At 40.2% G+C, this 24529-nt stretch overlaps 1 protein-coding gene across 1 annotated transcript in view; it reads left to right on the top strand.

The window, feature by feature from the left end:
• Positions 1-24529, top strand: part of ASH1L (ASH1 like histone lysine methyltransferase) — a 162897-nt gene that overhangs the window by 45984 nt on the left and 92384 nt on the right. Inside the window, 3 exon segments of the mRNA XM_008696570.2 lie at positions 499-1552; positions 1555-5043; positions 19722-19823. Of these exon segments, the coding sequence (XP_008694792.2) occupies positions 499-1552; positions 1555-5043; positions 19722-19823 (4645 nt within the window).

The following is a 24529-nucleotide window of genomic DNA, read 5'->3' as shown; positions in this document are numbered from 1 at the left end:
GGAGTGGAAATGGGTGGGGTCATACAGCGCTGGTTGGAAATCTTTGAAATCAATGAAGGAGGTAGGCTGTGATAGATTATTTTAAAAGAGGACCATGGGATATTGTAACTAACAATATTTCTGTTTTCAAAAACAGTGTATTTGTATGCTGATGTGCATTTATTCAGTTTAATGTAAAGTAAGAGTAGACTGGTAATTTGCCTTTTTAAAACAATGTCAGAAAAGGATAGGGATATTTCTAAATACTGAGTAATATATAGATTTATATGGTAGGTTGGAAGTCAAAAAAGATAACATTTTGCTAGCCTCTGACAGCAGCGGAGGAACTCACATCCTGTGACACAGTGTAACATTTGTCAGGTTTTTTTTTTCAAAAAGCACTATTGCCTACCTTTTACCTGATACGTGATCAGTTGGTCTGTTCACTTATAATGCTAAACGGAAGTGATAGAAGGTTTACTTACTCTCTCTGAAACCTTTTTCTTGTTCAAATTTTAGGACCCTTCAAAGTTGTACAAGAAAACAGGTGATGTTGCAGCCGTTGAATGCCAGTCTGAAGAGAGCATCCATCTTCATTCACAGGGAGAAAACAGTCCTTTGTCTAAGAAGCTTTCTCCAGTGCACTCAGAAATGACAGATTACATTAATGCGGCATCATCTACTCTTGTTGGTGGCCGGGATCCTGATTTAAAGGACAGAGCATTACTTAATGGAGGAACTAGTGTGACAGAAAAGTTGGCACAGCTCATTGCAACTTGTCCTCCCTCTAAGTCTTCCAAGACTAAACCGAAGAAGTTAGGAACTGGCACTACTGCGGGATTGGTTAGCAAGGATTTGATCAGGAAAGCAGGTGTTGGCTCTGTAGCTGGAATAATACATAAGGACTTAATAAAAAAACCAGCTATCAGCACAGCAGTTGGATTGGTAACTAAAGATCCTGGGAAAAAGCCAGTGTTTAATGCAACAGTAGGATTGGTCAATAAGGACTCTGTGAAAAAACTAGGAGCTGGCACTACAGCAGTATTCATTAATAAAGACTTAGGCAGAAAGCCAGGGACTGTCACTACAGTAGGACTGCTGAGCAAGGATTCAGGAAAGAAGCTAGGAATTGGTATTGTTCCAGGTTTAGTGAATAAGGAATCTGGAAAGAAGTTAGGACTTGGCACTGTGGTTGGACTGGTTAATAAAGACTTGGGCAAGAAGTTGAGTTCTACTGTCGGCCTGGTGGCCAAGGACTGTGCAAAGAAGATTGTAGCCAATTCAACAATGGGATTAGTTACTAAGGACATGGGAAAGAAACTAGTGAGTTGTTCAATGGCAGGACTGGTCAGTAAAGATGCCATAAACCTTAAAGCCGAAGCACTGCTCCCTACTCAGGAACCACTAAAGGCTTCTTGTAGTACAAACATCAGTAGTCATGAAAGTCAGGAACTTCCTGAATCCCTGAAAGATAGTACCACCAGCAAAACTTTTGAGAAGAATGTTATACGGCAGAGTAAAGAAAGCATATTGGAAAAGTTCTCAGTTCGAAAAGAAATCATTAATTTGGAGAAATTCAGCAGGACAGTTTCTCATCCAGTGACAGGGGGCCTTATGAAACCTCAAAGCATGAAAAGCAACCTCCCGTGTATTGCACTTCTCCGGACTTTCAAATGGGAGCTGCTTCTGATGCATCTACAGCAAAATCCCCTTTTAGTGCAGTAGGAGAAAGCAATCTCCCTTCCCCATCACCTACTGTATCTGTTAATCCTTTAACCAGAAGTCCCCCTGAAACTTCTTCACAGTTGGCCCCTAATCCGTTACTTTTGAGTCCTACCACAGAATTAATGGAAGAAATTTCTGAATCTGTTGGGAAGAACCAGTTTACTTCTGAAAGTACCCATTTGAACATTGGTCATAGGTCTGTGGGTCACAGCATGAGTATTGAATGTAAAGGGATTGATAAAGAGCTAACTGATTCAAAAACTACACATATAGATATTCCAAGAATAAGCTCTTCCCTGGGAAAAAAGCCAAGTTTGACTTCTGAATCCAGTATTCACACAATAACCCCTTCAGTTGTTAACTTCACTAGTTTATTTAGTAACAAGCCCTTTCTAAAACTTGGTGCGGTCACTGCGTCTGACAAACACTGCCAGGTTGCTGAAAGCCTAAGCACTAGTTTGCAGTCCAAACCATTAAAAAAAAGGAAAGGAAGAAAACCTCGGTGGACTAAAGTGGTGGCAAGGAGCACATGCCGGTCTCCAAAAGGGCTAGAATTAGAAAGATCAGAGCTTTTTAAAAATGTTTCTTGTAGCTCACTATCGAATAGTAATTCTGAGCCAGCCAAGTTTATGAAAAACATTGGACCATCTTCGTTTGTAGATCATGACTTCCTTAAACGTCGATTGCCAAAGTTGAGCAAGTCCACAACTCCATCTCTTGCTCTCTTAACTGATAGTGAAAAACCATCTCACAAGGCTTTTGCTACTCACAAACTATCCTCCAGTATGTGTGTCTCTAGTGACCTGTTGTCTGATATTTACAAGCCCAAAAGAGGAAGACCTAAAGCTAAGGAGATGCCTCAACTGGAAGGTCCACCTAAAAGGACTTTAAAAATCCCTGCCTCTAAAGTTTTTTCTTTGCAGTCTAAGGAAGAACAGGAACCCCCAATTTTACAGCCAGAAATTGAAATTCCTTCCTTCAAACAAAGCCTTTCTGTGTCTCCTTTTCCAAAAAAGCGAGGCAGACCGAAGAGGCAGATGAGGTCACCGGTCAAGATGAAGCCACCTGTACTGTCAGTGGCTCCGTTTGTTGCCACCGAGAGTCCAAGCAAGCTAGAGTCTGAAAGTGACAACCGTCGAAGCAGCAGTGATTTCTTTGAGAGTGAGGATCAGCTTCAGGACCCAGATGATCTGGACGACAGTCGTAGGCCAGCTGTCTGCACCATGAGTGACCTTGAGATGGAACCAGATAAAAAAATTACCAAGAGAAACAATGGACAATTAATGAAAACAATTATCCGCAAAATAAATAAAATGAAGACTTTAAAGAGGAAGAAGCTGTTGAATCAGATTCTTTCCAGCTCTGTAGAATCAAGTAATAAAGGGAAAGTGCAATCCAAACTCCACAACACAGTGTCGAGTCTTGCGGCTACGTTTGGCTCTAAATTGGGCCAACAGATAAATGTCAGCAAGAAAGGAACCATTTACATAGGAAAGAGAAGGGGTCGAAAACCAAAAACTGTTTTAAATGGCATTCTTTCTGGTAGCCCTACCAGCCTTGCTGTCCTTGAGCAAACTGCTCAGCAGGCAGCTGGCTCAGCATTAGGACAGATCCTTCCCCCTTTACTGCCTTCGTCTGCTAGTAGTTCTGAGATTCTTCCATCACCTATTTGCTCTCAGTCTTCTGGGACTAGTGGAGGTCAGAGCCCTGTAAGTAGTGACGCAGGCTTCGTTGAACCCAGTTCAGTGCCATATTTGCATTTACACTCCAGACAGGGCAGCATGATTCAGACTCTTGCAATGAAGAAGGCCTCAAAGGGGAGGAGGCGACTCTCTCCTCCTACTTTGTTGCCAAATTCTCCTTCACACTTGAGTGAACTCACCTCTCTGAAAGAAGCTACTCCTTCTCCCATTAGTGAGTCTCACAGTGATGAGACCATTCCCAGTGATAGTGGAATTGGAACAGATAATAACAGCACATCAGACAGAGCAGAGAAATTTTGTGGACAGAAAAAGAGGAGGCATTCTTTTGAACATGTTTCTCTGATTCCCCCTGAAACCTCTACAGTCCTGAGCAGTCTTAAAGAAAAACATAAACATAAATGTAAGCGCAGGAATCACGATTACCTCAGCTATGACAAGATGAAAAGGCAGAAACGAAAACGGAAAAAGAAATACCCCCAGCTCCGAAGCAGACAGGATCCGGACTTCATCGCAGATCTGGAGGAATTGATAAGTCGTCTGAGCGAAATTCGAATCACCCATCGAAGTCATCATTTTATCCCCCGAGACCTGCTGCCAACTATTTTTCGAATCAACTTTAATAGTTTCTATACACATCCTTCTTTCCCCTTAGACCCTTTGCACTACATTCGAAAACCCGACTTAAAAAAGAAGAGAGGGAGACCTCCTAAGATGAGGGAGGCAATGGCGGAGATGCCCTTCATGCATAGCCTCAGTTTTCCTCTTTCTAGTACTGGATTCTATCCTTCCTATGGCATGCCTTATTCTCCCTCACCCCTTACAGCCACTCCCCTAGGATTAGGTTACTATGGAAGGTACCCTCCCACTCTCTATCCTCCTCCTCCTTCTCCTTCTTTCACCCCCCCACTTCCACCTCCTTCCTATATGCATGCTGGTCATTTACTTCTCAATCCCACCAAATACCATAAGAAAAAGCATAAACTACTTCGACAGGAGGCCTTTCTCACAACCAGCAGGACTCCCCTCCTTTCCATGAGTACCTACCCTAGCGTTCCTCCCGAGATGGCCTATGGTTGGATGGTCGAGCACAAACATAGGCACCGTCACAAGCACAGAGAACACCGTTCTTCTGAGCAACCCCAGGTTTCCATGGACACTGGCTCTTCCAGATCTGTTTTGGAGTCTTTGAAACGCTATCGATTTGGAAAGGAAACTGTTGGAGAGCGATATAAACATAAGGAAAAGCACCGATGTCATATGTCCTGCCCTCATCTCTCTCCTTCCAAAAGCTTAATAAATAGAGAAGAGCAGTGGGTCCACCGAGAGCCTTCAGAATCTAGTCCATTGGCTTTGGGATTGCAAACACCTTTACAGATTGACTGTTCAGAAAGTTCTCCAAGTTTATCCCTTGGAGGATTCACTCCCAACTCCGATCCTGCCAGCAGTGATGAACACACAAACCTTTTCACAAGTGCAATAGTGCAAGGCAGCTGCAGAGTCTCCAACCCTAACTCCAGTGGCCGGAAGAAATTAACTGACAGTCCTGGACTGTTTTCCGCACAGGACACTTCACTAACTCGGCCTCACAGAAAGGAGCCACTGCCTTCCAGCGAAAGGGCAGTACAGACCATGACAGGTAAGGGGGTTATTTTGTTTCCTTGTTATTTGTGTGGGAAAAGGAGGTTATTTTGCCTTCAGGTTTCCTGGTACGTGTATGTGGGCTTTAATAGATCTGCTTTTTGGTTTGTTTTTGTTCTTATAAATAAATGTGAAATGTTGTCTTCAAAGTTCTCATTTTCAATAGATGGGAGAAGTAAGATAAGGCATGTCTTTGCAGTAATTTTGAATTTTGAGAAGAAATGTCATAAAAACAAATAACACTCAACTTTTGGAAACCAGGAAAAATGATTCATTCTTATGCAGAAAGTCCATTACAGTTTCTTCAGTGATAAATGGCTCACAGATACCTGTTAATAGCTGTGCAAGATTTTTAATATATGCTAATTTAATAATTAGAAGTGATTTTATGTTATAGGAAGAAATGTTGTTAACCCTGTATGTCTCATAATAAAAATCTAAGCATTCAAAATTATCAGCTTCATGAAAGGTAACAATATTCAGGGGGACTTCATTCTGCAGAGTTATCTCTAGATATCTTCATAAGAGCTGCTTCAGTTGCATATAAAATAACATGAAGCAAATCTACATAATAAATACATTTGTAACATCTACAAAGTGTCTTCAGAATTGAAACAAAGATAGTAAACAAACGGGAAGCATTGCCCAATCGTGTAGGAGGCATCCCTAATCAGAAGTTCTTTATCAGAGAACTCAACCCTGGGGGTTTGTAAATTAACCCTAGGGAGTCCATAGAAGCTCTCTTGTTATAAATAAAATTATCTGTGTGTATGCTTGTATGTGTTTTTCAGGAGAAAAACCATACATTTCATCAGATTCTCCAAGTAAATTCTCTAGGCCTCCATATCCATTCCATATCCATAAGAGGGTAATCATGACAAGTAATGAGATTATAGTGTTTATGAAGGGATTTGCACATAGTCAGTGCACAGATGTTAATTGGTAGTATTATTCCCCCCAAAATTAAAAACTTGTTTATGAGAGGAAATGATAACCCTTACCTCAGAGATAAGTTTTTGCTCCTGATGTTCATTCATGAACTTTTAAAAACTAAAAGCCATTTTGGTTGAGAAACTGAGCATTCTTTATTTTTTAACAATGTAATAAAAAGAAAAAAAAATTCCTAAACTTATAATTAGATTCATTCAACAAATACTTGTTAAATATTTAATCAGCAACAGTTACTGAATATCCATCTGCCAGGCATTCTACTCTGTGGGCCCTTGTGATCTATTAGGGAATAAGGCATGCACGTTCATTGCTCTCATGCAACTTACAGTGGAGGAGAGGGGTAATAAAAAAATTTACACATTAAATGTCATTAAAAATTGATAAAGGGGTATTAAAAAAAAAGGAAAAAGAACAGGTTCAATGAGCGTGTGGAATGGGGACCCAACGCAGCAATCCATCCCTGAGAAAGTGACTCTAAACCGTTTGTTATCTGAGGGATGAGCAGCAGTTAGCTGGGGAAATGGGATTCCACTTATTTATTCATTCATTCACTCCTTCTTTTATTTATTAAATTCTAAAACGTGGTGCTATTCAGTCACTGGCATGGAGTAAAGACATCGTGGTAGGCCTCATTAACTTTGAGCTTTAGTGAAGGAAGACACACTGGTAGCATAGCAAGCACACAAATAAAGGCATAATTGAGGGAAAAATGCTCTCAAGTTAATGTAATAGTGTGGAGATGGATCCTTAGGGGAGGAGGACACCTATTTAGGTAAAGTTACTAGTTACGGCCTAAGGACAAAAAGTTGAAACTTGAAGGATGAGAAGCCTCTGGATTCTCAAGCTGAGGTTTGAGTAAAGAGCACATTTGAATGTCCTGGAGTGAGAGCTTGGATGTTAGAGAGACTCCATGGTGGGGTCGCTGTGGTCAGACAGGGACACAGGATGGTGCCAGAGTTGTGGTGCATAAAGAAGCCAGACCGTGTCCAGAGAGTTAAGGTTTTATGCTAGACCAAGGCAAGGGACAGAGGGGTGTTGATTTTAGATTTGCTTTTTTAAAAGATCATTCTGGCCCATGTGTGAACGCTGAACTGTAGAGGAGAAAAATAACTATAGGGAGACCAGTTTGTAGGCAGCGTAGGAGTCTGTCTTGAGGAAATGGTGGCACTTAGGCAAGCACGCTGGCAGACTCGTGCAGGCACACTGGAGAGTCTGGTGCCAACCACAGGAGGCACCCGATCACAGAGAGCAGTCTGCTCTTTTAATCTACAGAACCTTTGGGATGCCTTTAGAACATTCAAGTGGAGAGACTGAGCAGGCAGTTGGAGATGTAGTTCTGGAGCTCAATAAAGATGTTTTGGCTGGAGATAGGGGCATTTCACCATGAGGTTTTGAGAAACTGTCAAAAGTCATTCGCTGAAAATAAAAGGGCTTCTGGAAAAGATAAAGCTGGGAGCAGATTCGCCAAATGTATGCAACTTTGTAAGCAGAGCACCAAGAAAAATAATTCTAGAAAATGCCAGCAGCAGTTAAAAGGACAAGTTAAGTTGTTTAATAAATAAATAAATACTCCAGTAAACATAGGCTTTAACTTTTTAGGAAAAGATAAAGGTAACTTGATAGAAGGGACTACAAAGAAGGGTTGAAGCTGCTCAGTTGGAGACACAGAAGGTACCTCATTGGCAGATAAATGAAGTGATCCTACATATAGCTGGTTCTATTTATTGTCCTTGTTCAGTTCTTTTGCACGGAGATTGCAGGAAACCACAGGATAAGCGCTCGTCGGAAAATCTCTGACCAGTTGGAGCAAAGAAGAGGAATATGGGATGAATGATGAATGGGCAGTGTGAAGAGACATGCATTGCTCAATGGTTTACTCCATTTCCTTTGCGTGAATATATTCTCTTCCACTGTTAACTTGGTGCTTCTGAACATTAATGTGCTTTGAAAAATCATGTGTGGACTTGCACAATGTCTGTATTGTCCTGGTATTCTTCTCTTTATCAGTTATGTGTGAGCTGTTTCACTGTACTATTAAAAAAAAAGAAGAAAATAAGAGTATACATTTACGAACCGTCTGTATCTGTCATCGTGTGATGGATGGTGCTCCCCTAAGGAGGGAGTACAGAGTGAGAAAGAACGGCCTAGGACAGCCCTGTGGAACTGCAGTATTTAAAGTAGTGATAAACAGGGTTAATAGCCGTCAGCCTTTGGTTATCTGGGACCATTTGTAATCTCGTCTGTTTTTAAAAACTTAATTGCTTAGTTTTAAAAATCTGGAGATTTCATGTAAGTGTTCAGAAGTCTACCTTTTCTTTAGAAGAAAAACCAGTACATCTGGCAACAGTTAATCCACATTTCCTGGATGACATCAGTGGCTATGTCTCAGTGGCAGCCCCCCCACCCCCCTTGGTTGAGGCATACATTCTTCAGCTCCCCTCAGTCCTCAATTTCCTGTAGTGTGCTGTACCTGGCCTGGTTCAGATGTTGAAGCAGGGTATCTGTCTCTAAGGAACATTTTAGTTTGAGGCCTCTAAGAGTTATGAGGAGCTTGTAAGAGGTGGGGGATTGAGGTGAAGGTGAGTGAGAAGACAGATGGTGGTTGAATGTATTATCTACATAAACATTAGAGTCACCCGAGAGACCACTTACAGGAGGTAGGCTGGAGGAATAAATGTGAGCCTGGTTTCAGGGTCTAATACAGGAAAATATCTGCTTTAAGAATAAGAACTTGTCTCCTTCCCCTTTAAAAAAAAAAATTAACAAAACCATTAAGATCGCTCTGAAGTCACTGTTCTGACACTAATTTTCTATCCTAACTGGGTGTCCTGCAGTTCAGTTCTGATACTAGCTATCTGGAGTTAGGAAGGACCCTGTGAGTAAGAGCAAACTCCTTCAAAGACTGACCTCCCTTACTGTGCAGGACAAGTTTCCGTGCCCCAATCCACCCATACTCTTGTCTAGCCTGCTACAAATTTGGGGCTTCCCACAACCCCTCAATTGTGATAATTTGGAAGAATGACCCAGAACTTACTGAAACCACTGTATTTAGGATTACAGTTTTATTATAAAGGATGCAGATCAGGAATTGAAGAGATTCATGGGGCAATGTCTGAGTGGAGAAGGGGACACACCACTTCCATGCCCTCATTTTGTGGCATCTGGGTGGCATCTCCCAGCAAATCACTGTGTTCACCAGTCAAGATGCAGCAGCAGGCCTGTGGGTCTAGAGTTTTGATTGGGCTTAATTTACATCAGCATGATTGATTAAATCACTGCGTGATTGAACTCAACCTCTAGCCCCCCCCCCCCCCACTCACTGTAGATTGGGCTGGCCCAAAATTTCAGTCCTCTAATCCTGTGATTGGTCTTTCTAGTGAGCAGCCCCATCACTGAGGCTATCTTGGGACCCACCTTAAGTCACCTCTTTGGCATAACGAAGACACTTCTATCACTCAGGAAATTCCAAGGGTTTTTGAAACTTTTTGCTAGGAATCCAAGACAAAGAACAGATAAATTCTTTATTATATCAAAAAGTCTGAATTCTTCTGTCTGTATCTTGGAGCCTATCTTCTTCACAATCATTCTTTTGATAAATGGATAGAAATGTGTCCTGATTTTCTTTTTTTTTTAAGATTTTATTTATTTATTAGAGAGAGAGACCACGAGAGTGGAGGGGCAGAGGGAAAAGCAGACTCCCCGCTGAGCAGGGAGCCCGATGCAGGACTCCATCCCAGGACCCTGAGATCATGACCTGAGCCAAAGGCAGATGCTCAACCGACTGAGCCACCCAGCAGCCCTCCGCCCCTTCACAGTTATTGTCTATTGTTTGCCAGGAACAGGGAGTACAAGCATGAGGAAAATGTAATTTCCTGCCATCAGGAATTTATAGTTCAATGGAAAACATAGACATGTATACAAATAATTATTGATAGCCCCAGGGGCGTCTGGCTGGCCCAGTCAATTGAGTCTGACTCTTCATCTCCAAGTTATGAGTTCGAGCCCCACATTGGGTGTAGAGATTACTTAAAATCTTAAAAAACAAACACTTATTGATGGCTCCTAAAATCGAGGTATTCACAACATGTTTTGGGGGCAGAGAAGAGAGGGACTCACTTCAGAGGAGATAGACATTTTTAGTTTAGTGTGCAAAGAATAAAGGGTGAAGACTATTGCTTACAGAGAAATAAGTTTTTCAGGGTCTTGGAGATCTGACGGAGTGCTTAAGTAACTGCACACAGTCTGATATGGGACCCAGGAGATGAGGCTGGAAAGTTAGGCAGGAGACAGATCATAAAACCTCTTGTTTATATAAGATACCAAGGAGTTTAATAGAGTTTATCCTATAGGCAATGGGAAGTTAAAGGTTTTATTTATTTTTATTATTTTTTAAAAATTTATACATTTGAGAAAGAGCAGGAGCAAAGGGGAGGCAGATTCCCTGCTGAGCAGGGAGCCCAACACAGGGCTCCATCCCAGGACCCTGGAATCATGACCTGAACCAAAGGCAGACACTCAACCGACTGAACCACCCAGGCACCCCGAAGTTAAGGGTTTTAAAGGAGAAGAATGGGGCGCTGGGTGGCACAGCGGTTGAGCGTCTGCCTTCAGCTCAGGGCGTGATCCCGGCGTTATGAGATCGAGCCCCACATCAGGCTCCTCCGCTATGAGCCTGCTTCTTCCTCTCCCACTCCCCCTGCTTGTGTTCCCTCTCTCGCTGGCTGTCTCTATCTCTGTCGAATAAATAAATAAAATCTTTTTTAAAAAATAAGAAGAATGAATTGCTGAGATTATATTGAAAGCACCGTGGTAGATGGACTGGAAAAATATCAGGTGCACCAGTTTGGGAATTGTCCCAGCCAAATATTATGGGGGCCCGAACTAAGGTAGTAATGAAGAAAACATAGAAGTTGATTTTAAAAAGAGGTGAGGAAAGGGGGAGATTTTAGAATGTCTGCAAGACCCTCTCTTCGCGAATTGGTTGGACAGCCCTATGACTAAATGAAAGGGGGCATGCAGGAGGAGATGGTTGGAGCAGAAGGTGGATTTGGGTTTCATGCTGGTTAGTGGGATACGGAGATCTGTAGCTCAGAAGAGAAATCAGCCTGAAGATAGACGTTTTAGAGAAGTGATTGTGGAAGCTGTGAAAGGAGTACTGCTGTCTCCAGGAAGCATGCTGGGTGTCCTGAGGGGAGTTTATGGTCAGCGTTAGGTGCTACAGAGCTTAGAGAGCAGACAGTGGACAGTTTGGGTTAGCACGTTACCTTTTGTGATCTCAGCTGTTTGTGTAGTGGTAAATGTTAGATTTCTGAGGAAGTGCACGCAGTTAAATTCTTAACAGCTTTAAATTTTGTAGCAATTCTGTCTGGTTTATTATTTACTCATAATTATACATTCTGTCAAGACAATATTTGCATCTTGTCAATGAAGTGATTGTTTCAGTGTCACATAATTCTTAAAGTGAAAAGAGCATAACTAAACTTTGTGGTTTTTTTAAATTTTTTTTAAAGATTTATTTATTTTAGATAGAATGCAAGCAGGGAGGGGGGGAATTCCAAGCAGACTCCCTGCTAAGCCCGGTGTCCCACACGGGACTTGATCTCATGACCCTGACATCATGATCTGAACCAAAACCAGGAGTTGTATGCTCAGCCGACTGAGCCACCCAGGTGCCCCTAAACTTTGTTATTTTAAATTGACCTCACTCTTCAGCTGGTTTTTTTTCTAGATATAATTGGGAGATAGATTCATTATACATTAATTGATATTCTGTTAAAATATCCAAAAAACTACTCACTATGCCATATATTACAAAATTGCCAGTTACCTTCTGGACATTATCCTGAAATAGCTTCCAGTGGCCAAAGCAGGAATAGTTTAAGCAACAAAATTAATGACACTATTGGATTATAATGTAAAGAATGTGGTAAATACCCACTCATCCATGTTGATAAAAATAAATGATTATATGGGACTCCTGGCTTGATCTCGGGGTTGTTGAGTTCACTCCCCGTGTTGGGCGTAGAGCTTACTTGGGGGGGGAAAAATCCAGTACTTGATTAAAGAGATCAGTGGTGGAAAGGGACAAATCCTTCTTACAGAAGAATTCCAAATATTATGTGTAGACTGTCCTCTTCAAGGAGGTGGAGCTTAATACCCCCACTTCTTGGATAGAGACTGAACTTAGTGATCTAATGCCACATAAGATTGTACAGAAAGGGTAAATACTAACTTACAATGGAGAGGCCTAGCAGACAGCACCTTAACCAGGAGCAAGTTCAGTTTGACCAATGACAAATCATTATAGTAACATGTACCCTCTGATACAGTGTGGTATTCTTTCCAAAAGCTCACATCCCCAGTACTCTTTTCAAAAACACAACCCCAGTCTAATAATACTAAAACAAGCCCAAAAAAGGGACATGGTACAAAATATGTGACCAGTACTTTGCAAAAGTATTAAGGACCTGAGAAAACAAGGAAAGATTGAGAAACTCTCTTAGATCAGGGAGATTAAGGAGACATGACAACTAAATACAATGTGATACCTTAAATTGGACCCTAGAACAGGAGAAGGACATAAGTGAGAAAATTAAATTTCATAGTTTGGGCAAATGTACCATAGTTATATGAGGTTAACATTAGGGGAAGTTGGGTAAAGGATATATGAGAAGTCTTACTTCGTATTGTCTTTACAACTCTTCTGTAAATTTAAAATTACTCCAAAACAACCAGTTTAGTTTTTTTCTTAAAGCAGAGTAGTGGGGCACCTGGGTGGCTCAGTCAACCAGTTAAGCATCTGCCTTTGGCTCAGGTCATGGTCTCAGGGTCCTGGGGTCCAGCCCCTGCATTGGGCTCCCTGCTTTAGCGGGGAGTCTGCTCCTCCCTCTCCCTTCATACCCCTCCCCCCCACAGTGCGTGTGTGCATGCATGTGCTCGTGGACTCTCTGTCTCAGATAAGTAAAATCTTTAAAAAATAAAAAGTACTAGAGAGTACTAATTCTTGAGTGAAGCCTATCTCAAACTGATAACTGATTAAAGAAAAAATAAAAAAAGGTGTTTATACTGAGTAGATTTATCGTTAAGTGTTCATTGGCATAAAACAGGCATATCTGATTAATTATATTGATGTGAATATGAGGAAAATAAATGAAATTAGATAGGAGCACAGGCAGGAAGGATAGTCCTAGGTAGTCTGGAGCAAGGTGGCTAACTTTCTCTTGTTTCATAGATGGGCAAACTGACAATTGAGCAGATTTGGACTAAACAAATTGCATAAAGCTTTAAAAAGGGTAACAGGTCTAATTTTATAAATTAGGTCTAATTATTTCATAAATGATGTTTATGTGGTGGTTAGCTTATTTTAACTGAATGTGCTCTTCTGTAGTAACTCTTACAGGCTAATGGGCTGAGACCCGCCTGATGCACATGAAATTGTAGTGATTTCACATGTAAGCCTGATCAGGCTTTCTGGCTTCATCCCGTCCTCGTAAGTAATTCAAGTTAATTAAGTGTGTATTTAAATTAGGTAGACATCAGATAGGTCTAACGGAAAATAGTTTCTGACCTAGAGAATCACATATTCCATCCCTGTTTTTCAGGATTTTCAACTCATGGCTGGCTGTACATGTCAGAACGTGTAACCTGATTTCAAAAATGGGGAGAGTGGTAGCATGGGGTATTTCCCATTTATAGCTTACAAATTATGGAATGTATAAAGATATATATTATTTATTTATTTATTTATTATATATTTTATGTCTATTTTAGATATAGATATAATAGGTTTTGGTAATCATTTTGCCCCCCAAGAATAAATTAGAGCTAAGTTTTCTTTTTGTTTGGAAAAAAGTGTATTCACTGTAACAGCATAATAGTTGAAGTGAAGTGTACTGTGCTTTTTCTTTTTAACTGAAGACTGTGCATTGATCAGAATTTTCTGATTCATGACCGTTTCACTAGCATGATGTATAAAGATATACCCGAAAGTGAAGTGTGAACATGTGGAGATGAGGTCAGAAAATTGATTGTGGTGGTTTGTGCAGTTTTGGGGATTTCCAGAGCAATTCCATTTCAGTGAGTGATCTGATTTGGGCATTATGAGAAATAGCCTAATTAGAGGGGAAAAAACAGACTTTTTAGCTTAAAAATCACCAGCATAGGCTCTGAATCATTCTCTCTTGTAGTGCATTTAATTGGTGAGTCAGATGAAATGTATTGCTCTCAGTAAATGTATTTCCCACAATTGGAAACAGCTGTTTTTATCATGGACCCAGCTTTTATCTCAGTGCTCAGCTCTTTCAAGAGAAACTTCCAGGGCTCCTGAGCTGTTAACCATAGCAAAGGATTCCGAATTTGAATCTGGAAACGAAAAAACCTGATCAGAAACTTCCAAATAGCTTGGTATTTTATGTTCAGATTCTTTTACTGTGGTATTCATTTGTGTTATAACCAGTTTTGACTCATTCTCTGATCAACAAACACTGCCAATAGCATGTAAATGATAATATAAGCTTCTTTCTTAAAATTAAAATTTTACAATATGCATTAGTTTTGGTGGATGGGAATGCTTTAAATGTTAGAAGTTAGTTTTAAATATGTGATTTTGAAATAAATGTATATCATCTATAAACTGGCTTCAGCATGGTATCCCTTCCAAATCTGGTACACTTCAAATCTGTTCTTCCATAGTTTACTCAAAGTTATTTCCAGCATTAGACACATCAGGCACGGGTGCCTGGCTGGCTCAGTCAGAGGAGTATTGGGCTCTTGATCTCAAGAGTCCTGAGTTCCAGCCCCACGTTAGATGGTAGAGATTACTTAAAAATAAAATCTTTTTAAAAAAAGAAAGAAAGAAGGAAACAACCAATCTGCTTACCCAAACCTTTCCCTAGTTTCTTGGGTCTTTAGTGCTGAGCTCCCAAGAAGGCATGACCAGAATTCATAACTATAAGTTATGAAAATTTTCATAGTGGATTTACACTAAAGAAATACATGTTTTATCCAACCAGCTGTTGGTTTCATTCACTGTGTTCTTTTGTTAATTTACATTAGGAAATTCTTCATTTTTAGCCTAGGATACTCCAGGCTTCAATGAAACAGTTAGGTTGAATTATTATTCCAGTTTTTTCTTTGAGATGCCTTCCACTCCTCACCCCCCCCCCCAACTATTATCAATGGGAATTTTCTCTTTTTAGGCTGATATCTCTGCCCATTTGACTCTGTCTTCACACCCAGGCATCTGTAAATGTAGTATTTCTTTTTTATCTTAGACTGGTTTTAGTTCTTCGTGTGTAGACATCAAGCAAGATCTCTTGTGACAAATGAACTTCAGAACAGCTTCTTGGTTTCTACCCATTTTTGTGTATAATGGAAAGATTTCCAGATTTTTGTCCCTTAAAATCCAGTTATGTTCTTTTTTTGTTTTCTCAACTTTCTGCCATTGTTATCCATGACTTCATCTTAGGGTTTTGCTGTAGGTACCATCTTTCCCCCTTTTTGTTTAATTTGGCAAAAATGTTTCTCCAAAACCTGTCTTATGTTCAAAAGCTCATTGAATCGTGGCCAGGTAAAACCAGAGACCATATAGTCAAAACTACTTCCAAGGCTCCCTCACGTGTCTGAGTGTATTCAGTTCTTAGTTTCCCTCATTATTTTCCCAATTTATGATATTCTCCCTTTTCAGATTCCCTTCTTGCTGATAGTCTGCCTTCTGTTTTATATGAAGACCTCTGTTTTTCCAACTGAAGAAAAAGAATGTAGGTGTAGTACTCAACTTACATTTATGTTGAAGTGCAGTTTTATTTGGGTAATTCTTTTGTGATTTATCTATAATTTCTACTTCATTTATGTGTGTGGCATTTCTAAACATATTTCTGAAGCTGCTAGATATCTGAGTAATGAGACACTCAGTAGTGTTTCTACCCAGTAGTTTTGTGAATTGAAGGATCCCATTTATATTCTGTTTACTTCTGAAGTATTTAATTATTTGGCTTTATACTGTATTGAAATGAGAAATGATGGGAACTCTCTGATAAGTGAAATTGTAAGTATTCTCTGTATGTATTCTTCGATGGAGTACCAGAGTTTCTTGAACTGGAATCCATACAGATCTCTTGTCCTACAAGGAGTGGAGAGGCTTCACATGCCTCCCCCCAGGCAGATCTGAAGTGACCCCTGATGAGACGTGAACAAACTTGTGTCACGTGGCAGAGCAGTCGCCACCCTAAGGAGCCTGCCATGTTGTCAGAGATGTGCGGAGCGAGCAGGGGAAGCAGACAGCCGCTCTCCTCCCGAACGGAGTTGGACAAGTTCTTGTGCCTCATGTGGGCACATTGGGTTTTATGGATGTAATCCAGAATACAACCCTAGCCCTGGAGAAGCTGTGCTGAAGAGTCAGTGGATTCAAGATTCACCTCAGAGGAGGTTTTTACAGCCTCATGGGTGCCTATGAGCCTTGGAGGTCCCTTCTTACTCCTGCTTCCCTGTCAGACGTACTTCTTTTACTGGCTCTTCTTCACATTTAAGAATGATGCTTGATAGTCTACATTAGTTCCATTTCCTAACTGGGCATAAGTCCCTGCCCTTCTTTAATTGTTATTTTAATATCAAATAGTTGCCTACACATATACATTATATGTCAGTGACGTTATTAAGTAATTGGGGTCTAAAAATTTACGATAAACCTAAGGAGCCAATTTATGTATAACAGTATGACATTTATAAAAACCCTTTTAATTTTTTACATTACTTCACTTTGGAATTCACATTAGCCATGTGAGTTAGAGTGCTTTATCAAAACAACATTCTAGTGTGTTTACCTGCCTAGATCTTAAAATTTAATTTGTAGCAGAGTCAGGACAAAGTCAGGGCACCTTGCCCCTTGGTGATGTACTTAACACTCCACCACACACAGCTCTGCGCGGCACTCAGTTTTAGGTTTTGAAATGTGGATATGTTGGTCTCTTTTGAAATGGACATGCTCGTTCTCTCTGGGTGTTACTTTGCTCTTCCCCAGCCACCCAGCTGCACAGTACGTTTTTGGCAGTGTCGGAGATAATGTTTGCAGATCTCATTATGATTTCTGCTGTTAGGCCAGTTTGAGCAGGTTTAACAAGTTGCTACCTTGTGCTAAGTTTTGATCATCATTTTCCAGTCTTAATCTTGGTTGCTTTACATCATTAGGTCATTTTTTTCGGGTATTCTCATCATCTTACTGTCCTATAAGCAATGTTTTTAAATGAAATAAGGATCTAGATCTGATGATTACTGAACTCTAGAGATCTATACCTCAGGGATACATCCTTATTCCCCTTAAATATGGAATATTGTTAAGAACATCTCTGCTTTGTATGAAAAGGGGATTCAAACAGACTTTTAAAATGAAAAATGAAAACCATCCTGAAAGAAATTTTATTCCCATCTCCTGTTAAATCCTAAGAATAGGCTGCTGGCCTCCATTACTTTCAGGAAATGAAAAGTGGCTCAGAAGCTGAGTGAGCTAAGCCATGTCTCTCTCAATTGTTTCAGTTTCTCAGGAATTGCTGTACAGTGCTGCCAATAGCGATCTCCGGGGATCTGACCCCCGTTCCACCTCCCACTGCCTCCTCCGCAGCTCCAGATGCCACCAAAAGAAGGAGCTTTGAAGAAAGTACCCGTCCCCTCTTTTACCCTGAGGTGGGTGAGGCCAGGCAGGGTGACTCTCAGGATATCCTGATGATCAAAGGTACAGTTGCAGCCTTCATCAAGACTTTCTTGAAGATGATCAGGAAATTTGGGAAGCATTACCAAATAGCCTAGAAACTGAAGACGGAGCTCAAGAATGGATGGCACAAATGCCATCTGAAATGTCATACATGATGACATTCATGACCCTAGATCAGCTCCTTGAGGGCAGAGACTTGTATACTGTTTTTATATCTCTCCCCCACCTCCACAGTGTCTAGCATAGGACGAAGCATATAAAGTGTCCTCAGTAAATGTTAGTTTATGACCGAGAGAGAAGACTTTATAAAAAGTCCTCTCCAACCCCTCCTTTCCCTTGTAGTTAATCTAAGATTGCTTGCCCATGCATCAGGAGAATAGTGATGGAGAGTTCACTGATGTCTCAAGCTTCTTGGCCACGGTTGTCTTCTGTCTTGGCTGTGTGTCTGAGCAGGAGATATTTACCAGTACAGTGTGTGACTTTTTCAGTGTTAATTCTTATAAAGTTATGTCTTTACTGACGCCTAAGCTTTTACCTCTTAGATATTTTTATTGTGGTATTTAGCTCTTTAATGGAAATCTTACCTGAACCACAGTCTAGGGGATTTATTGTACTGTTGGTTTTTAAAATCCCTTTGTATTTAAGATTCAACAGTAAACAGTCTTACTTCTTGATGAGCCCTCGCATTACTCGTCACTGTGTTTGAGAAATAGGGTGTGCTGTCACAATACCAGTTTCCCAAAAATCTAACTTGTTACTCTTGAGTGGCAACACATGGTCCTGTATCTCACCTGGGCAATGCTAGAAGAGCCTGGTAAAAGGATTTACAGTGATGTGATTTAAGACACTACATAAATAAAACAGAGCTCGGGGTTTATTATTTCTCTCAAAGAAAGGAGAACACTAGAAGCGTAGCTCCATTCAGTCCTTCTGTCCTCGGCTTGCTCTGGATTCACTTCGTCACATCTTCATTGAGGACTTAACTCTTATTTAGAGGGGGATCCTTAAAATCGCATCTTCCAGTATTTTATTTCTTGTACCTTTTGTGCTTCTAGATATATATAAGGCTTTCTACCTGTAATTTCTTTTCTAGTTTAGAATGAACATTTCACAGTACCGCTGGTTTTTTGACAAACATGAGATGGACATTCATTATGTTTTCTCAGCAGCTGGATTTTTTGGTTATAAGGAATCCAGTATCAGAACCAAGTATATTTTACCCAGAAAAATAATCTTTCCTGAACAGCATACTTTTCTCTTGAGTAAGAAATGTGTTAAATTACGCTGCATTGATTTCAGGTTTTGGCAAAAAGTATGTGACTTTTTGAAAGGGAATTGTTTATTTCTCTTTATGAGCTTTTATGTATATAACCAAGGAATCTTACGTGTACAGTTTTAAAGTAGGTTTGCTCTATTCCGTGGATAAATTAGTCCCCAAGTTCTTCCCGAATATGCTGTAGAGGAAACACACAGACTAGGAAAGTGACTTCTGTAGAGTAGATAGGATGTATGGATTTAAGGTCTGACTCTGATCCTCACCTCTGATTCTATCAAATGAAATGCTCAGGGAGGACCTGCTTTCTCACATTAGTCATTCCTAATTAATTGTATTATAAATTTTGTTTTTTGGTTCATATGATGGATTTGAACTGATAATGAGGAACAGATGTGATTAAAATATTGCTAGTGACCTTTATCAATAAATGTCTTAATATGTTTCATAGCAGTGATACATAAAAACTAAATCGTGTATTTTGTTCATTCTTCCTCTAAAACTAGTTTTCCCTCTGTTAACGTAACAGGAGAAATTCATGTATATGAGACCTGTGAGATTCTGTCGGCAGCGCATAGTATGGTTTGTCCTCTGCTTATTGTCTACTTTACTGTCAGTTTAAAAGTTGTATTATTTCAGGGAATGGCACTGGCAACAACTAAAATGCTACAGTTCTGACACAGAATGGTTTGACTTTATTTTTAGACTTGAATTTTCCTATGATTTCTATCTTTTCCTCTCTCTCCAGGTTCCCAGCCAACCTCAGAGAAGTCTTCCCAGCGACCATCAGAGAGCACAAACTGTAGCCCTACCCGGAAGAGGTCGTCATCTGAGAGTACTTCATCAACAGGCAAGTACTATTTGTTGTACCAGACTTTAACTAGAATTTCCCATCTGTTACTTGTGAACAGACTTAGATTATGATACTATAAACTTTTACAACATAAAATAATTTGTATTTACGCGTATGATACTGTAGAAAAAAACAAGCGGTCGTGGGATGTGTGAATGAGCAGAAATGTACACTGAAACAGTGTCCTAGTCCTCCCTTTTATGCCCCTGAAGTCCGGGTAGGCTTACTCCCAGAGGTGTAGTGGTTTTGCTGTGGTCCAGAGGGAATAATTCAAAATGATTAGGTACAAGAGTAGGCAGACACAAAAATAGAGATTTTAAGATGTAAAGGAGTATGTGGTGTTATAGGGCAGTGTGGACTGGAACTATTTAATAAAGACTTGGCTATATATATAAAATTGGCTTAGTAAAGCAGTAGTTTCCAAAGCAGCATTCACAAATCTCTGAGATATGCAAAACAGTTGTGAGGTTGTAAGAAGAATCTCTATTAATATTTATTTCTAATCTCAACTTTTAAAATGGGTAATGTTTATATATTTTAAATATGTATAATCTCTTAATACAGTATGTCATATTTATGGTGTTCATACACAGATTTAGATTACACTCTCAGTTTTTCCTTTTTACTGATTGTGTGTGTGTTTATAAAAAAAAAACAACTAGAGAGTAATATATATATATTACAGATATATATACATATATCTTATATGTCTTATATATAAAGATATATGTGTGTGTGTATGTGTGTGTCTATATATATAGATATGCCCTCTATCTGAGGATTTCAGAAGAAGTCCTTTTTAATCTGTCAGTGTCATCAGGAGAGATGGGCAGTGGTAGGATCATTCCAGGCAGTGGGAGTAACATATGTAAAGGGGAGAATAGTGCGTTTAAGAAATTAAATAAAAGAGCCAGTGTGGTTAGGGTAAAGGGACTGAAGATGAGGCTGGAAAGGCAGGTTGGGAACCTTATTAATAACGCTCAGGAACCACTGAAAATTTTATGCAAGGAAGTGACATACCGTTTCTTGGCTTTCTGTCATGTTTTTTGATTGGTAGATCACCTGGGACTTACAGTCAGAAAATCTAATTCCTTCATCAGTTCAAGGCCACCCTGTCAAACTGTACCCGTGTCATGCTTGTTGAATATATCTGATGATGAACTTCAACATATTTGAAGCTTTATTAGCCCCATTTTGCCAGAGGTACAGTTGAACTCGAGCAGCAGTGAGAGTTCTGTCTCTCAAACTGCTCTGTTTTTATACTGCTTCAGAGAGATTCTTAAACAATGAGAGACTACTTTTGATGGTGTTGACCTAAACCAGGGTTTAGCAAACTGCAGCCTATGGACCAGATGTGATCCAAGGCTTCTTTTAGTGCAGCCCTCAGCTAAAAATAATTTTTACTTTTTCTTTTTTTTTTAAGATTTTATTTATTTAGAGACAGAGAGGGAGAGCACTAGCTGGGAGAGAGGAGGGAGCTAGAGGGGAAGGGAGAAGGAAAGGGAGATAATCTCAAGCAGACTCCCCACTGAGTGCAGAGCCTAATATGGGGCTTGGTTCCATAACCCTGACATCATGATCTGAACCGAAACCAAGAGTTGGACAATTAACTGACTGAGCCACCCAGGTGCCCCTGTTTTTATATTTTTAAAGGATTGCTTAAAAAGATAAAGGAGAAAGGGAAAAAAGTATATGTGAGACATACGTATCCTAGAAAGCCTAAAATATCTACCATTGAGATTTTTACAGAAAAAATGTGCCAACCCTGGAAAAGAAAGAATGAGATTTCAAGGAGATAGCCACAAAGAAAATCACCAAAATAGTTTACTTTAGTAAACAAAAGAAATTATACCTAGATACATAAAGTTACTCTTACCATAAGACCCGTTTTATTCATTTAAATAAATATTTATTGAGAGTAACTGTGATACTGAGCACTGGAGATACAAACATGAATAAGATAAGGCCCCTGCCCTCAAGGATTCGGACATAGTCACCAGTAAAAGGTGTGTTAAATTCTGTAATGGGCCAGTGTACCGAATATTGTGACACACAGAGAAACTCCAGCACTTAACATGTGGGTGACTAAAGAAGACATCCCTAAAGATGTGACAAATATACTTTTGTCATTTGTGTAAACACGTGGGGCAGAGTAGAGTAAGAATGTGTTTAGCACAAAGAAAGGCATAGAACCATAAAAGAGAATGCTATTTTTGGAGAGCAGCACATTGTTTGATGTTACTAGTGTGTGAGGGATATTACGTGATTGTGGTAGAGAGTGAGGCTGTATAAGTAGTAACAGACTGGACCCCATACGACGGCGTAGGCGTTTTTGTTGTTTGTTTGTTTGTTTCATTTGGAGGCGTTGAGACTTTATTGTAGACGCCGTTGGGAGCCACTGAAGGATTTTGAACAGGGAAGATAAAAATTATTTGATATATTGTATAATTCAGAATAGGATAGATTTTGCAGAGCTAAAAAAGGCCCAGAATTTCAGTGGCTTGAGACAAGTCTTCCTTTTGTTCGTGCCCTGTGACCATTGTGGGTCTGCTGTGTGTTGTCTTCCTTCTCGGACCCTGTCCAACAGAGCCTCTAGTGGCAGTGTTGCTGGTCTTATGAGAGAGGGTGTGGGGCATAGTAAAGCAGTGACCAGCTCTTGTAGTTTCTGCCCACATTTCAGTGCTAGGGCAGATCACGTGGGTAAGCCTTCTGTTGGGGGGGGGGGGCGTAATGTTACAGAAGGCAGGGCAGCAAATACTTAGGATAATAGCACAGTCTAGCACACACCCATTGTGGAGAAACGCTGCAACATTGCAGTGTGGACAATGGAATGTGACAGGAAATGCATAGATAATGGCTTCAGGTTTGGATATGTTCAATTGGAACAGTGTTTGGGCTGTTGAGGTGGAGATGTTAGTTAGCCATTTGGAAATAGTGGCCTGTAGTTTGAGCAGGATCTCTGGTGGAGATGGTATGTAATAGAAACTTTAATCTGGCAGTGAGTGAGCTAACCCAGAGAGGATGGCAAGAATGCAGATTTAAGAAACATTCGCATTGGAGGGAAGTGGAAGAAAAGATGTCAGTGATGACATAAAAGTTTTAAATAGATTTTTTTTATATAGAAAAAGCAAAGAGTACATGTAATAGAAGCCTCTTAATGTCAGATGTCACAAAGAGGTCAGGAAAGATTTGGACAGAAAGTGTTAATAATTGGGAAAATGATTTTTATAACACCAGTTTGCAAGTGGAGACTTAGAGCAGTTTGGCTGTTTGGGAAGGGACTGCTAGAATTCAGATGGCCTTGGTGTAAATTTGAGCTCTTTATTTACAGCAATGAGGTAGATTAGATGTACTGAGCAGACAAATAAACTTCTTGGTACCTAAAACTAAAAATACTCGATAAAATTTGGAAAACATTTCTTAAAACATAGCTGAACTTTGGAATAAATAAATAGGAAACCAGAAGTTTTCAGAAAGTTGATTCAGCAGAACTTAGGAGTATTAGAACCGCTTAACATCGGCCTCTTTCCTGGTGGCCTAGAGCCTGAGCAGCACAGAAATTCATACCAGATTTCTCTGCTTAAATCTGGCACTCCCTAAAGGCGGCATTTACCAGGGTAAGAGCAAGTGGAAACCCATCGCGGAAGAAGGTGATTCCTTGTTTCAGTTTGGCTTTGGGAGAACAGGAAAAGGAGCTCCTCTCCAAAAGCTCATTCTCACCTCCTGTGTCACATGCAGAGTTTTTTTTAAGATTTTATTTATTTGACAGAGAGTGAGAGAGAGCACAGCAGGGGGAGCTGCAGAGGGAGAGGGAGAAGCAGGCTCCCCACTGAGCAAGGGAGCCTGACTTGGGACCTGCAGATTTATATTGCCTGTGGGACCCAGAGAAAAACTAATGAAAATTTGTTGTCGAGTGGGAGTGCCCTGGTTCCTTCCAGAGCCAAATGCAAATTTAATTCCTGTTCAGTATAAACCTAAGTGTTTTTGATCAGTATATCCTCAATCTTGGTTGACCTAGCATTCTCATTTACTTCGGTAGCACAAGAGTGACAACCTTTATTTTGCATTCAAAAGGCAAATCACTCAATCAGAACTATGTCCTAACCTTCTAGTTATAGACAAAGAAATGAAATATGTGCAGAGGCCATCTGTTTAGTAATTGAGATATGTAAACAACTGAACAAAGACAATTTTGTACAAGACATTTTATGGCCCATCCTTGAACTAATGCTCTGTTTTGAAATAAATCCAAAGAGATAAATACACTAAAAGGAATAATACATAAAAATTTACTGATGGCTGCAGTCATTGTTGTGAAACTATTGTCTGTGACCTTAACAGGATCTATTGGGAAGCATGGCAGTAGACCGCCTAGACTGACTTACAGTGTGGAAGCTGGGTTCAAGGACACTTGTTCTCAGAAAGACCCAGGTGGAATGTGTCCTGCCTTTTCTAGCCCAAACTTGAAAATCAGCATGTTCTTACTTCTGTGGAATTCTCGTTGCTAGAAGCAACTCACTAAGGTCAGCTCATATTCAAGAGGTGGGGAATTAGATGCTACCACTTGATGGGAGAAAAAAGACAGGTACAGATTGTAATAGCTCTACAAGCAGTTAGGCTGTTGCTTTAGGGCAGGGAGACAAGGTTAACTTCGTATCAAGTGGCTGTGGTAGTGCGAAGGAAAGTGGATAGGTTCAAGAGAC

This window comes from Ursus maritimus, unplaced genomic scaffold (assembly GCF_017311325.1).
Source record: "Ursus maritimus isolate PB19 unplaced genomic scaffold, ASM1731132v1 scaffold_2, whole genome shotgun sequence".
Lineage (NCBI taxonomy): Eukaryota > Metazoa > Chordata > Mammalia > Carnivora > Ursidae > Ursus > Ursus maritimus.
Note: the sequence above shows the minus strand (reverse complement) of the source record. Positions and strands in the feature narration are given on the sequence as shown.